The sequence below is a fragment of the Peromyscus californicus genome, unplaced genomic scaffold, assembly GCF_007827085.1.
Source record: "Peromyscus californicus insignis strain IS unplaced genomic scaffold, ASM782708v3 Scaffold_10__1_contigs__length_136768540, whole genome shotgun sequence".
Lineage (NCBI taxonomy): Eukaryota > Metazoa > Chordata > Mammalia > Rodentia > Cricetidae > Peromyscus > Peromyscus californicus.
Genome location: NW_026294391.1, coordinates 40804631 through 40820162, shown reverse-complemented (window position 1 = coordinate 40820162; position 15532 = coordinate 40804631). Strand labels below are relative to the sequence as shown.

The 15532-nt window shown below is 36.3% G+C and overlaps 1 protein-coding gene across 10 annotated transcripts in view; it reads right to left on the bottom strand.

The window, feature by feature from the left end:
- The window catches only part of Dmd (dystrophin), a 2242690-nt gene extending 2227939 nt beyond the window's left edge, over positions 1-14751 (bottom strand). For 6 of the 10 annotated variants that reach the window (XM_052731824.1, XM_052732018.1, XM_052732151.1 and 3 more), the window contains exon 1: positions 14427-14749. Coding sequence is in view for 1 of the 10 variants with exons in the window: in XM_052731959.1 (XP_052587919.1) it covers positions 14427-14433 (7 nt within the window). In the remaining 9 variants the exon portion in view is untranslated. Of the gene's footprint in view, positions 1-14426 lie in introns of all 10 variants that reach the window. The other 4 variants (XM_052732199.1, XM_052732319.1, XM_052732309.1 and 1 more) reach the window with 2 other exon arrangements.
- Between the last annotated feature and the right edge of the window lie 781 nt (positions 14752-15532).

The window sequence follows — 15532 nt, the reverse complement described above, 5'->3', positions numbered from 1 at the left end:
TGACTGAAAGAGATGAGCCTAGCAGCTTTGTGAAGTATGATCTAGAGAGAACCTGGACTAGACCTGTCAGTTAAGAGAAATTTAATATAAAAATGATAGGAATTAGCTATGTGTTATCTATTTAAAGAACATATTTCAAATGTCCTTTTATTGCTTCCCATCTTGATTACCTCACTTGGTTCTTATGTGAGTGAAAGAAACATAAAAGTATTTTGATAAGTGTAAAGGTCCTTATCCTGTAGGAACTAACATTATCAAATGTTTATGACTTAGAGCTTTTTAGTTTAGCAACATTTCTTTTGTTATAATAATTTTTGTTAAAAAATATAGTTATAATTTTAAAGTGTACTTCTTTTCAGAGAAGATAACATGTGACATAACTCATATGGATTCAAATTTCTAGATGGGAGAACTACTGTATATTTTGCTAAGAAAGCATGACAAGAAGATATTATAGTCAAGGACTGACCAAGGGGTAGGAACCATCCTGTTAGTCTGGCATCTGAGGAAATCTTCTTAAATGAGTGGCTAGGAGAAATATCTGGAATTAAAATTATATGGAAAAAGAACCATAGAATATGTTTCTGTAAAGAATTAAGATCAGAGGTTAATGATAGATTTTACCTCTACCACAAAGATTTCAGTGGCTATCTACTATATTGGTATGAATTTTCCAATCAGTGTTTAGGTTGTGTACTAAGAAGAATTTACTATCAATGCTTTAGTTTATTTAATAAAATGAAATAAAAATTAGGGCCCAAAGGGTGCTTCTCTGATTACTATCTTGAAAAAGTAGATAATGTGCTAAGAGAAAGGGCCTACCCAGGAGACATCTGGCATCTATAGCTAAGGCAGGTCATAGTATAAATCTTTAGCACTACATCTGTTTCCTTCAGGTGCCTCATTAGCACAGTAGGTAGTATGTCAGTTTCATACATCTGTTTCCTTCAATGTAGGCAGACACAGATGGTACAGTGAAGGAGATGTCAAAAATCTGATAAATCTGGTTCAAATTCTAGCCATCTATAAGTATATAAACTCTCCAAGGCATTGATTCTATATCTAGAAAGCAAATATATGGCAAAACTCAGCTTGGGGTTTATCTAAGGAATAGATAAAATAATTCATGAAAGACATTTAGCACTGCACCTAGAATATAATCATTCAGCAAATTGTGGGTATTTTTATATTAGTAATTATGCTTCAAATTTTACTTAAAGACAACTACAACAAAATTATCTTTCTTCTTAGTTCACTAAGAGCAACTTGAATTTTTAAAATTATAACCAAATTTAGAATAGAAACTTAGAAGCAATAACAGTGAATATAAGAAGCAGATTATAACAAAAAAGCTGTAGGGACATGATGTAAGATGCATTTAATCTCAGCATTCAGGAGGCCAAGGCAGGTGGATCTCTTTGAATTCAAGGCCAGTCTGGTCTACATAGTGAGTTACAAGCCAGTCAGAACTACCAAGTGAGAAACTGTCACAAACAAACCAACACACAAACAACAACAATAAAAACCCAATGAAGCTCTAGCAAAGAAAATGTAAAACTTGATATGAAAAGTGAAATACATGTTTAAATATTGCATGGTCATGGAATACAAATGTTGGCTAGCTAGAGACATTTTATTAATGGGATCAATGAAATTAATTATGTGTTATTCCACATTTATTATCATAATTATATTATGGTTTCCTTTAGCCTTTGAAGGCATACAAAGTTTTTGGGGCCCAGGTTAGTAAAACTTAGGAAGTATGTGATTAAACAGAGAAAGAAATCCTCTAAGTTATCAGATTTGTGGCATTTTCCCTTGTAGTTTTCTTATATGTCAAACTAAGAAATGAAATTAATACATTTTAGTACTTCTGAGATATGAAAATCCATGGTTCCACAAACATTTTTCTGTTTAAATGTTTGCAAACCAGACAGTGAACACAGGAATCATAACTAGAAGAATGTAGAGTTTTAGATATGATAAATAAAATGGTATCTCAATAAAAGAAATGGCATGCAGTGGTCAGGCTAGGAGGGTAAAAGCTCTACAAGTGTAAAGAACTGAGTTCAGATTCTAGAACCCATGTAAACACTTGCCAAGTAGCTTATGCGTGTTTCTAGTACTTCTGTGGAAAGATAGGCAGTAGAAATAGGGAGCATGCAAGGCAGCCAGTCTGGTGTGCATCGTGAAAAACAACAGAGAGAACCTGTCTCCAACAAGGTAGAAGAAGAGAACCTTCACACACATCAAATATACTGCACCACCCCACACACCAAAAAAAAAAGAAAGAAAGAAAGAAATGGCATGTGACTACAATAGGCTCTATACTAAATATTATACTCAAACTTCAAACACATAAACCCATTAATCATTACACACAATGCAATAGAAACCCCAATTCAATACCATATCACAATATCCAGAACATCAAATATTAAGCACTAGAAACTCCATCTGCAATGTTCATAGAATGATAGTGGTTTAGTAAATTTGCTTATGTCCCTTGAGAAATTGAATGACATTATCATCTAAAGATGATTGTTTGGCTTTCTATGATGTAACACTTTCATTTTTAGCATCCACATAACAAAAGTAGGAGCACTCATGCAAAATAATTACAGGTTAATCAGAGTGGTCTTTTAAAAAAGAGTTTCCCAAAAGACGCAATCCAAATGCTCATCCAGCATCCATAAGTAATTTCTGTTATATTTGTACAAAGGTGCATTACACAGAGCCAATAGTGATTGCATGACAACTAGAAACAAATACATGTACAGGAGACAAAACACCTATCATATACTCAGGACCTCATAAAATTTTAGAAACCCTCTGTCTTAATATATGTTGTGTTCACAGTCAATAAGATGTCTTTTGGAGCAGAATATTGGCTGAGGAAATGTAAAATTGGAGTTTTCATATGCTGTCAAGATTCTTTTCTTGACCTTGGTAATCATGGAGTTTTGCTCACTGGGAAAAATTACTTATTGATTTTATTACATGTAGTTGTATGTAAAGTTCATTAAAACATTTTTTTATTTTTATGTTTTTTGGTTTTTCGAGACAGGGTTTCTATATTTAACAGTCCTAGCTGTCCTGGAATTTACAGAGATCTGCCTGCCTCTGCCTCCCAAGTGCTGGGATTGAAGGCATGTGTCACCACTGTCTGGCCTCAGTAAAACATTTTAAAGTTTGAAAGACGTTCTATTCTTTCATCATAAAGGCAAATCATTCCATTAATTAATGTTTAGAAAAATTTTCTTATCTTATTCTCTATCTAAACTACTTCAGTTAATCATATATGGATAAGAATAGAGTCATCTGACATGAAGACAATGAAACCTACTCCGTGAGCGGGGAGGTAATAGGTGTTAGCATTTAGGCATCTGTACTGGCCTGCCCTTAGGGTCCTGACAGGATATACCTCAGCTGCAGCCACTAAGAGTACCCCCTGTGCCCATTCGCTATATTTCCTTATGAAAGGCGGGCATTGCCCACCTCCCTCTCCTTTCTCTTTCCCTTTCCCTTTCTCGTCTCTAGGGACAAGTCCTTGCCCCCTTCTCTGCCCCTTCTGTCTCCTCTTCCCCTCAATAAACCTCCTATGTGAGCTCTGTTGTATGATGTGACTCCTTCCTGCCATTTTTAAAATACAACAATTGTTGTTGGTTGCTCTTTGGTCCTTTTGGGGGGGAGGCCGCTACCCAGCTCCCAAATAAATCACATACAGAGGCTTACTATTACTTATGAATGCCCAGCTTTAACTTGGCTTAGCTTTTAGCCACCTTTCCTTATTTCTTCTTTTTTTTTTTTTTTTGGTGCCTGTCCTAGACCTTGCTCTCTACACCAGGCTGGCCTCGAACTCTCAGAGATCTGCCTGGTTCTGCCTCCCGGGTGCTGGGATTAAAGGCATGCACCACCACCACCTGGCTGCTTTCCTTAGATTAAATTACCCCGTTTACCTTTTGTCTCCGGGCTTTTCCCGTTCTCTAACTTCTGTAAATTTTACTCTTACTCCTTGGCTTGCTGTGTAGTTGGGTGGCTGGCCCCTGGAGTCCTTCTTCTCTGGCTCCTAGATCTTAACCTGTTTTCTCCTTCTATTTATACTCTCTGCCTACCTGCCCCTCCCATCCTTTCTCCTGCCTTGCTATTGGCCAGTTCTTTATTAAACCGTCAGGTGTTTTACATAGGCGCAGTCACACAGCTTCACAGAGTTAAACAAATGCAACATAAACAAAAGGAACACACCTTAAAATATTCTACTACAAATAGTGGTGGTAAGAATGAAAAAAATTAAGTATACACATGAAAATGGCATATTTAACTCATTTTACACAAATTAAAAATGAATAATAAAAAAGAAATATAAGCATGCACATATGAATTAACATGCATTATATATGGGGGAAAGGGAAGAAAAGAAATACAGAAGAAAGTATGAGACTGAGTTGTTAGAGACAATTTGTTCAAAGAAGGTCTCTTTAGGGGAATGGGGACTGACTTTCTGGAAATTGTCATTTGTCAGAAAATATCCTGTTTATCCTACATTCCAATTAAAATGCAAATTTATGTCTTAAAATTTTTCCTAGGAGGAGTTATATCTGAAGCTGAAGTCCACTTAAGCTGGGCCATAAAATTATAGAACTATATATAGCCTGTCAAAATCTTTTTGTGTCACAAGTATATAACAACAGGCCTATCCTGTAGATGATGTCATCCCTCTACCTTTTTTTTATAATCCTCATGCTATGATGGATTTAACTATAAAACACTGATAAGATATTTTCAGTTAGCTTCTAATTAAAACACCAAGTTAAACCAATGTAAAAATCTCTCTAAGTATAGCATAGGAAAGAGTTTCCAGGGATAAATGCACAAAATGCCAATAAGAGGAAACACAATATTTTCCATTCCCCCTTAGAGAAACTCTGTAGGCCCATAAACACTGTACATATAAAGTTACTTATCTGATTGTCTGTGACTGACTTGTTCATTCTTCTCCTTCTAGGTTTGATGCTACTGAAGCTGAGCAGCAGCTGTCAGGCAAGTTTCTTTTTAGCTCATGTGACCCTTCAAATATGGCACTTCAGCCTTTACTTTGAATTACCGTTTTTTGTTAAATTTGCTCTTTTTCCTTTCAGTTCTTACTTTGTCCTATGACGGACTCATAAGTTCTACCATATACCTGAAACTAGCAACCCAGGAAGCCCTTGTCTCTTGCTAAGCTGGCTTTTTCTGTCTAGATCTGCACCTGCTATTGCTGCCTGGCCAGCTGTCACTATAGATATTTCCCCCTTTTTATCCACATAAAGCACATTCAACCGTAAATCCTCAGGGACCATATCTTAGTCCTCTCGCTCTAGCACCGAGCCTGGTTGCTAGAATTTACCAACAAACATTTGTTAGATGACTGGAAAGGCAGCAGAAACAGCCTGTCACTTGAATCAGTGTGCGCTCTAATCATGTTCTGGGTGACCTAATGGAGAAATAGCCTCTGTCTGGTGTCACCATGGCCACCAGAGGCCCTATGTGAGTGGCTCGGCAGCCACTGAGAGGAACTTGCAAATCCTGCTCACTAAACTAGCATTTACCTCATGGGCGGCTTTTACTCAATCTTCCTTTCATCCTTGTAACAGAAAATAAGTGAGTTCTGGACCTACCCTAAAACCCACAAAATATCAGGACAGTGTCAGTGTCACTTTCCATAACCTACTTTATTGTTGCTGGGTAATTCCTTCCATAACATGTAACAAGGCAATCTGTGAGAGTGAGAGCAGAATGGGAAGTCTTTACAATGTCTGATCCTGAGAATGTTGTGAATGAGTGACCACAAGGACCTGATCAGAAAGGAATGATACTGGTGAATTTATTCGCCCTATTGTTCTTGTATTTAGAAATCTGTCACCAGAGAGGTAGTAAGTAATACTAATATTTCTTTTTGGAAAACGTGTAAGTAGCTTTTCCCTTCCAGTGTATATAGGCAGTTTTTGTACATTCTCTATAAAATGCCGCTCCTATCATCTTATTTTCTTCTTTACTTTACTGCTATTGTGTATGCTATCATTTTACCCATTTTCTTCTTCCTTACACTAGCCTTTTGCTTATACTCCCCAAAGTCTAACAAAATAGTTTGTGGTGGCTATTCAGGTTACATATAAACTAGGATCACTAGTTAAGCTGGAGTTGCGTTTACATTAGTAGTACGTATATTTAGTGCTTAAAAGTGTACTATCTGCAGAAATCATGTTTCACATAGACATTAATAATGCCTATAGGTTAAAATGTGTGGAGCTGTACAAAAGAGTTTTCCTTCAAAATGATTACTTCTTTTTTTAAAATAAAAAGTTTTTTTTTTTTCATTTTACATACAAATCCCAGTTCCCCCTCTCTCCCCTTCTCCTGCCCTCCCACCTCCCCCCATCCCACCCCTCATCCACTCCTCAGAAAGGGTAAGGCCTCCCTTGGAGAGTCAACAAAGCCTGGCATATTAAGTTGAGTCAAGACCAAGCCCCTCCCCTCTGTGTCAAGGCAGAGCAAGGTATTCCACCCTAGGGAAAATGTCCCAAAAAGCCATTTCGTGCACCTGGAATAAAGGTGCATACAATGATTACCTCTTAAAATTACCCAGTGTCACTTAAACATTATAGTTAACTCTATTTTTTTAAGATTAATTTTATAGTCAGTGTTAACAAGTTTGGAAGACTGGCCGGGCGGTGGTGGTGCATGCCTTTAATCCCAGCACTTGGAAGGCAGAGCCAGGCGGATCTCTGTGAGTTCGAGGCCAGACTGGGCTACCAAGTGAGTTCCAGGAAAGGCTCAATGCTGCACAGGGAAACCCTGTCTTGAAAAACCAAAAAAAAAAAAAAAAGTTTGGACGACATCATCTTATCTTTTATTAATATCTACACAGACTTGATTAGGTTGGTTTGTGAAAAGTTATCTGCACAGAACATCTATAGATTTTTTTCAGATCAGAGCATAAACAATGAAAGGATTTGGAACCTTTAATTTGAAGCTTTGAAAGTTATACCATACTAGTAAGAAACACTAAGTAAACATCTGATAATTTTATTATAAACATTGTGACTTTGAATGTAATTTTCAACCACTAAAATATTAATTTTTCCCAATCAAATTATGAATTTTATCAATTTGCAATGCTTGTATTGTATTGTTTATTTGTTTGACACTAAAAAGTGGTATCAGTGTATCATGACATCACAAAAATGAATGTTAACACTAAAACTATGAACAAAAGATTCATTTTGTATAGAATATAACTACTTTCAAGTATATATAATACATAATTTGCATATATATGTATATAATCTAAAGGTAAGGAGTTATATTTATCTTTATATTTTCTAAGCAGAAAGTAAGATAATAAAAAGAGTAAAGTAATTGGAAAGCCCATTAATCAATTACTTTCAAACTTCTATGGGGTGTTGTTTTCTTAATTTGCCTTATGTTTTGGTGGTATTAAAGATGTTCCCTTGGGCCTCACACATGGTTGGCAAGCACTCTGTCACTGACTAACAACCTGTAGTTCTTTTTTATTATTTTAATAAGAGAAAATAAAACTGCCCAAACTGAGTACACTGGAAACATGCTCAGTTTTCAGGTAAACACGACTGTTTGACATACTTGCCTCCCTTCGTGAGCAGAAATAGACAGAGGAATTGTCTAGACAAATGCATTGTGCTTTCGTAATTCCATGAAATGCCCAGTGACTGCGAGAAATTCCAACCAGTGTACAATACTCTAATCCAGGGAACCAAGAAAGAGGCAGTCTCTTTAAAGATCAAGATCTCTGTTAACAGTAACAACAACTAAATTGCCAGAGGTACAGTCCTCCTGTTATCAATTTCAGGGAAGATGAAACCGTCTTTTCTAAATCGCAAAAAGCAAGTCCACTAAAAGAAAAATCTGTGTGACTTCTATTACATAGATTTAACTGGAGGTTGAAAATAACACTTTAAAAAATGCTAGCAAAAAGAAAAAAACACTTTACCATATTTTTGTTATTTTACTTCATTTTGAGATGGATTAAGAGGTCAAGAAATTACTTTTATACACATACAAAACTACTCTCTGTGACAACTTTTTTCCCCCTCAATTGGCTTGTTTGCTTTTCCCCAGCTTCATCCTTTTCCTCTGTGAGTTTCCTTCATTGCTCCATATTCCAAAGCCATAGGAAGAATTTCCCTCAGACGCTTAAAGCCTTGTATCTGTTACCATAGAGACAGGCATCACAAGATAGTGGTTCGTAACATTCTCATGGAAATAAAACAAAAATCCTAAGGGTTTTACAGGAATTTTCAGTGTTACTTGTAAAAGAAATGATGTTTCTTAGAAAAAAATGTAGGTATTTTAGTTTAAAAAAAGAGAAGTATGAAGATTATAATGTGATGGAAGTACATTATATTTATGTTTATAATCTAACTATGGAATACCCTATGAATTAAAAATCCTTCCATTATCTACCTAAACTCAGGAAAACTATTTCATAAATATTTCATTCTAGCAGGTCTTATCAATCCTTTACTATCAGTGTCGCCATTTCCTCCTAAAACACTGTGCATTTGTTCTTATCTTGATAGTCTTTGATCAATCATACAATGTATTTGATCAAGAATATTTTTATCATTTAACAGTAGTAAATGAACTCTAGATCTCGGCAATATAGAAATCCTAGCACCTTTATAGGCTTTAGAAGTAAGAAAAGGGTAATTTAAAGGTAAGATGTGGATTCGGTTTGCTCTACCATGTCTGCCATTCACTTTTTTTTATCTTAAGTCATGGAAATGACATCCTACAGAATAGTAGCCATTGATACCAAAACAAAACACAAAAGGAAAAAATCAAAACAAAAGAATCCCCCTACCCCTCTGCATCCTACCATACAAGTAGATGATGGGACACAGATAAATTATTGCAGACACCTCCTATTTCCTCACAGCAACACCAAAGTTTTCCAGTAACTGCAATCTTTTAATAAACCACCATAAATATCAACCTACCTTTAACTATCACGTTTAACATTTGGACCACTTTTCAAAATGTTTTATATTAATAGGATGGATGACCTCAATTTCTGTTTGTGGTGCTCATTGACTTTTGTATTGCTAGATATTCTAGTCAGTGAACAACCCCCCAAATTGTCTTTTAGTGTTTATAGAGAAGAGACAGCTTTCACTATTTAACGCCAGTGAGTAAGTATCCAGCTTTGTGGCCCATGTAACTTCTTTCTCACCAGTTAATTGCTATTAATAATTGAAAGCCACCATAGTTTCTGTAAAAAACAAATGTGTATGATTAGTCTCCACTAAAAATTCACAGGAACCCAAGTTGAGATTTGATATGTCAAAAATATTCTTTAAATAAATAATTTAGAAATATGGAAAACAATCTTATTTGGCCGGCTAAAAGGAAATTTGTGGGACATGTTTCCCATTATGGATGGTTCAATTAGAGCAACAAAGACACTCAAATTATGCCCAAAAGTAGTTATGCTTTGTTCTTGCTCTCTCATGTAACCATCAGTCACGTAGATACTTAGCATTCAAAATGATATCTGGCACCTTTAAAGAAAGAATACACTGTATTTTATGCATATATGTCTAAGTGTATATATATATATATACACACACACATATATACATGTGCATATTATATATACATAAATGCATTTGTGTGGCATGTGCATGCAGGAACCCGCATAGTTTAGAAAAGGGCATCAGATCCCTTCAAAATGGAGTTGCAGATAGTGGTAGTCCACTATGTGGGCTCTGGGAACTGAAACCTGGTAACTGCTGAGCTCTCTCTCTAGCCCCAGCTTCAGTCGTCTTTAATTTCCCTTTACTCTTAGTAAGAAACACGTGAAGAAGTTCAGTCTCTCACAAAGTAGTCAAATTTTTGCTTACACCATTACTAAAAAGCAGTTTTCTCTCCATCTTTTTTTTTAAGTCATTGTAGATCACCTACTGGTAGAAGTTTATTTTTGTCTGTTCCTCCCAGCATTCTTCAACCTTTTCGTTTTCTAAGTATAACCAATGTCTATTCAGAATTTCTAGAAAAATTTCACCATACATGCTTTTCTAAAACAATGAAAATTATTCACAAATGTACAATTTGTGCCCAATTTTGCTTTTGTTTTTAAGACACTTTTTCATACTGGGACTCAGGCCAGTCTTGAACTCATGGTATAGCCTATACTGGTCTCAAACTTATAAAAATATTTCTGATTCATCTTTCCAAGTACTGGGATACAGTTATTTTGTTTACTTTTTGAGGATGCAGACTCAATATTCCATTTTAGGATTGAATTTTATAGCCATATAAGATTATGGCTGTTTAATAAATGAGTTATCATTAAGGTTTTTTTGTTTGTTTGTTTGTTTTTCAAGACAGGGTTTCTCTGTGTAGTTTCACAGCCTGTCCTGGATCTCACTCTGTAGACCAGGCTGGCCTTGAACTCACAGAGATCTACCTGTCTTTGCCTCCCATGTGCTGGGATTAAAGGCATGTGCCACCACTGCCTGGCTAAAGTTATCATTAAGTTTTAACCCTCTCACATTCTGACATTTTGCATTTTATAGTAGAATTTTATGGTCATTCCTATTAAATTTGTACTTGGGGGGGCAAGTATGACAGGTAATCAGGAGGTGAAGGCAGTGCACTCCAAGTTTGAGCCTAGCCTGGGCTAGTTAGGGTGAATCTGCTACAAAACACTAAATCAAACAACATCAAATTAGTAAGTCAAACAAAACCCAGATTTTTGGCTTTACTGGTTTCTTTAGGTGGCCCTATCCTTTACGCTGTGTTCAAATTCAGTGCATTTATTTGGTCGCCTTTACAGCAAGCTATCTATTTCTATTTTGTTAGGTTCTGCCTATTAATATTTCACAGAAGAAGCAGGCCCCAGAACACGATCAAAAGGCACATGCCTACAGATGGGGCTCAATTCATATAGAGCCAGTTTTCTGGAACTATTACAATTGTCCTTTGTAAGGTTTTCTTTCTGAGTTGCAATGCTTCGTTAAGTGATGCACTAAATGCAGGGCAAGGGAACCAGCTGAGTTTTTTCACCAGATTATTATATCAAAGAGTAATCATTTCATTACCCTCTCTGTATGCATATCATCCGTAAATTTACCAAGCCAAGAGAACAGAACATTGAAGAATAGTATCTGCTGTTCTCTCTCCTAGACCACCATATCTGTTTCAGAAACACCTAGTTAACTCTAGTGAGGGAAAATATTGCTCATTTTTCAGGAACTTATTTCCAGTTACAAGCAATTATTTCGTCCTCCCACTTTATTTATGTACTTCCATTTTAAAAATTTTTGCTTGCTATCTCCTGGACAAATTAAAAATACTGTTCTTTTATTTTAAGAAAAATTTAAGGTTGTGTGCACATCTCTCTCTCTCTCTCTCTCTCTCTCTCTCTCTCTCTCCTCTCTCTCTCTCTCTCTCTCTGTGTGTGTGTGTGTGTGTGTGTGTGTGTGTGTGTGTGTACATGCTTATGTGGTCTGTTTCTTTTTGCCTCTTCATTTTTAAAAGATGGATGGCATAAGAATGAGACACTAACAGGATGGGGAAAAAAACCCTTTCAAGCATGTTTTCTAGCTGATAGTGTTTCCTCCAGCTCATCTTTCTGGATGAAGTACAGCACACCGGAAAGGCAGCAACTGTATCAGAAGTGGGGGATTTCACTGCACAGAGTCCTCACTGAGAGGGAACCAAAGGGGCATGTTTTGAATTGAAAAATAAATAGTGGTGCTCCATGAGGTTTTCACTTAAAGAAACAAATAATTATTTTCTAACACAAATGCTATAGGGGAAAAAAATACAATGCGTGTTTGTACAAAAGTGGGGAAAATCAACAGCCCTTTATAAAAACCATCTATTTGAGACTGTGGAAATGTACGTAAACATTTACAGCCTATTTCGTTTGGTCCCTTCTTTCTTTAGGACTCTCTGTTCTTAATGCATTTTTTTAAAATCTCATTTTCCCCTCTGTATCGCTCCAGAAGCCACAGAATTAAGCAGTTGGGATTTGGAGACTGCACATGGTCTCGCTTTGCATGCTGACTGTATTTCAGAGCCAGAAAGACCGGCGAGCATCTCCAACTCTTAAGATGCGTTTATCAGAGAGGGTATATTGCCTGCTCTTCAGGTGTGTGGCCCATAGCCTTTAAGATTTCATTAATAATCAACAGCTGGTGCCACCTAGTGTCTGTCCTTTCCATTCATCAGTGGAATCAAATAGAAGGTGCTTCCTAGTCACAAAGGAAGCAAGCCTAAACTACCAACTAGCAAGCAAAAAATTCACAGTTTGTGGAGTCCAGTGGCTGATTTAAATTACATTATCTCCATTCAAAGACCACCCCCCTTTTGTAAGTAACTATGGCAACAGCAGTGCAGTATGAGGCAATCAGGAAGCTCACATATTTCTCATAGGAGAAAATTCACAAAAGAAGAATCCTACTAAAAAATCTAGAAAGAGTGTCCCATCCCCACTAACTTTCACTTAAAATGACTATAAAGAGTTGAGAAATGAGCACAACAGGGGAAGGAAATATTTTAAACAATAGTTAGATACAGTTGAGGCTTTGGCATCTACCTCAAATCAACCCTGATTCTGTCTAGAATTCTGTCAGTCTTTCAGCAGCTCAAATATTAACCAAGTACTGGGACAGACTGTGTAGCACTCAAACGCAATACAAAGAAATAATCAGACTTTTAAAAGCATATTATCAAAGTACATCGCTACTAATTGCACATCTTTAAAACTATTTTCATTCCTGCTATACATATGGATTATGAATGACACAGCTGACCCCATTCAGTATACTTCAAGGTTAAAAAGTACTCTTCAAATTCTTGCTTATTTTTCCAAACGTATGCTAGTAATTAATTTGAATGAATACAAACAAGTCTAATTAGCCTGCCAGTTTGCAATTGATTCACTGATATTTAAATATATGTCTTTTTAACCCACTCTTTCTAAGAGGAATATGTAATTGAAAAACATGAACTAACATTCAGAAAAAAAAAAAGTTACATAACAGCCAGTGGCGTTCCTCAGCCAGTCTGACTGGGATATTACAATTACTAGAAAAAAGACCTTCCACCTATTTGCAGCACTGTGTATATAAAAGGTCACATGAGATATTCATGTATAATAGTCTATTAACTTGGGTAATTTAGCTACTTGGACTAAGAAACTACGCTAGAGAGCTTAGTGAAAAATCATGCTTTTTCTTTTCGGGAAAATCTATTTCTATATTATTTGACATCTGCTCGAAGTAATCACTTGATAAAAAAAACAGCTTCAAATGTTTTATTTTCTTGTTACCCTAGTGGTGATAAAATTTATTTCAGTATATTCGGTCCAATATACACCCACTGATAGATCCCCATGATAGCATATGAAGATTGTATATAGAAACGAGGCATAGTTTCTACTAAAAGCGTAAATTGCTCTCTTTTTCCTCAAAACTTTATTTTTTGAGCCAAATCCAATCCAGGCTGATGTTCTGTTTGTTTAAAAGTACTTTGTAATCTACTGATTGAAAGAAATATTGCCAAACAGAAAGAGGGCTTTAGTAATTGCACGCAGGCAGGAAAGAATGTAAGGCAAAACTCATTAAGGTCCCAAATAAATAAATACGCGCTCCAGTTTTCAATAATTTATCATTTTCTGTCATTTTCCATTAACAGCTTTCAAAGCTCTATCTGAAAGAAGCTGATACAGAGAAATTAAGAGCAGTAATCAAGCGAGAAATGATAGACCAGCTGGGTCGACATCAACTTGGCAAAACGTGCATACAGTTCAGTAGCTGAAACAGATGCTGGAGTTGTTGAAAAAGCCTGCAGGAGATATTGATATATTTTCTTCATATAATGCAGAATGACTGAATTAATGTCAAAAGCTAGAAATTGATGAGGAGAGATGACTGACAGCCCAACTCCTTATAAAATAGAAAGCAAGTGTAGCAATTCCAACCTCTCCAAACACTGTGTACATTCTCATTTCTCTCAGTGTCTGAATATGCCAATATATCAATCAGTCCTTGCAAGCAAATTACATCTAACTGAGCTAGGGTAGATTTCCCCCTCCCCTGTCATCAGCTACCTGGAGAATGCTAGACTTCTGAAAAAAAATACTTTATTCTAAAACCTTCTGACACTGAATTCTATCCCAGAGCAGTTTCCGTGAGGTTGGAGGCAAGCACCCCCCACCCCAAATCTAACGCAGCACAAGGTAATTTTAAAATCCATTCTGTAAAAGCAACACTGTTTGCAGAGTTTGAAGAGCTCAGCAACAAACCCCAGCTGCCAACAGCTGCTTTCTCAAACATATGCTTTGTCATGGTCAGCTTCTAATTGTATTCATAATGATGTAATAGCTTTAATAATCCTACCTTCCATGCCAGCTGTTTTTCCTGTCACTCCATCATGCCAATAAGTTGGCTCCTGTAACAAATCAAGATAGCGCAAAACAGCATCTTTCTCCTGATTCTGTCATCTTCCTGAAAGCATTCTATTACTGCCGACTGCTGGGAACCAGAAAGTCTATTTGAATTCCAACAGCTCCCCTTTCGCATGATTCAAGTTAGGTTAGGTGGGCATGCCTAACATGATTCTCTCAGTCATTTATTATGCAGCTGCTACAACGTCGGTGTGGTAACCACTCTGACTATCTGATACGTCAGTCGAACAAAACCTCCACCTCGGAGCAAACACATGAGCCGGCGCAGCGTTCTGCATTTAACGAGCATTCTTCCTGACTAAAAAACAGTGCATCTGCGAATCTCCTTCAGTATCTGCTTGCTCCCGTACAGATACAAAGCCTTTGGATTAGATTCTTTTCCTAATTATCCCAAGAGCAGAGTTCCTTGCCACGCATTATATTATTTATACTGAAATTTGGACTGATTTTTAACTTATTTTTTCCAGCCCTTTAAGGGTAAAAGTCTCTTTCGATTCTACTTTTGAAATCAAGGGGTTGAGTGCTCAGTTCTATGCCTCTGTTTTATTATAAAATACAACGTGTACTTTTTCAAATGAAATATGCCTAGTAAATTTCTGGAAGCAAAATGAAACGAGAGGATTTTTCAAGAACATATTGGCTATTTTGCACATGAAGGCATTTGAAATCTGGTACTCTCTGTATTTCTCACAAGGGGTAGAAACGTGCACTTGGTATTTTGACTCCAGACAAGTGCTCTCTCATCAGAGTAGGAAGAGATTCACTGATTTTCTCCTCAGCTTTCCAAGCAAGTAAATAATTACAATTTCAGAAGAATGAACATTGTATTTAGAAACTACTAATAATCACAATTTTAAAAATGAAATGACAGTTGTCTTTATAAAAGTGATTTTTTTCATCACAAAACTTCTAAGCATTCCTTTCTCTTGGGGAACTAATATAGTCCACATTTATATCACAGGAAATTTTACTTTTTCATGATAAACATTTTAAATAGAAGATTCACCAAATTTCACATTTTCTCTGAATTATGAAACA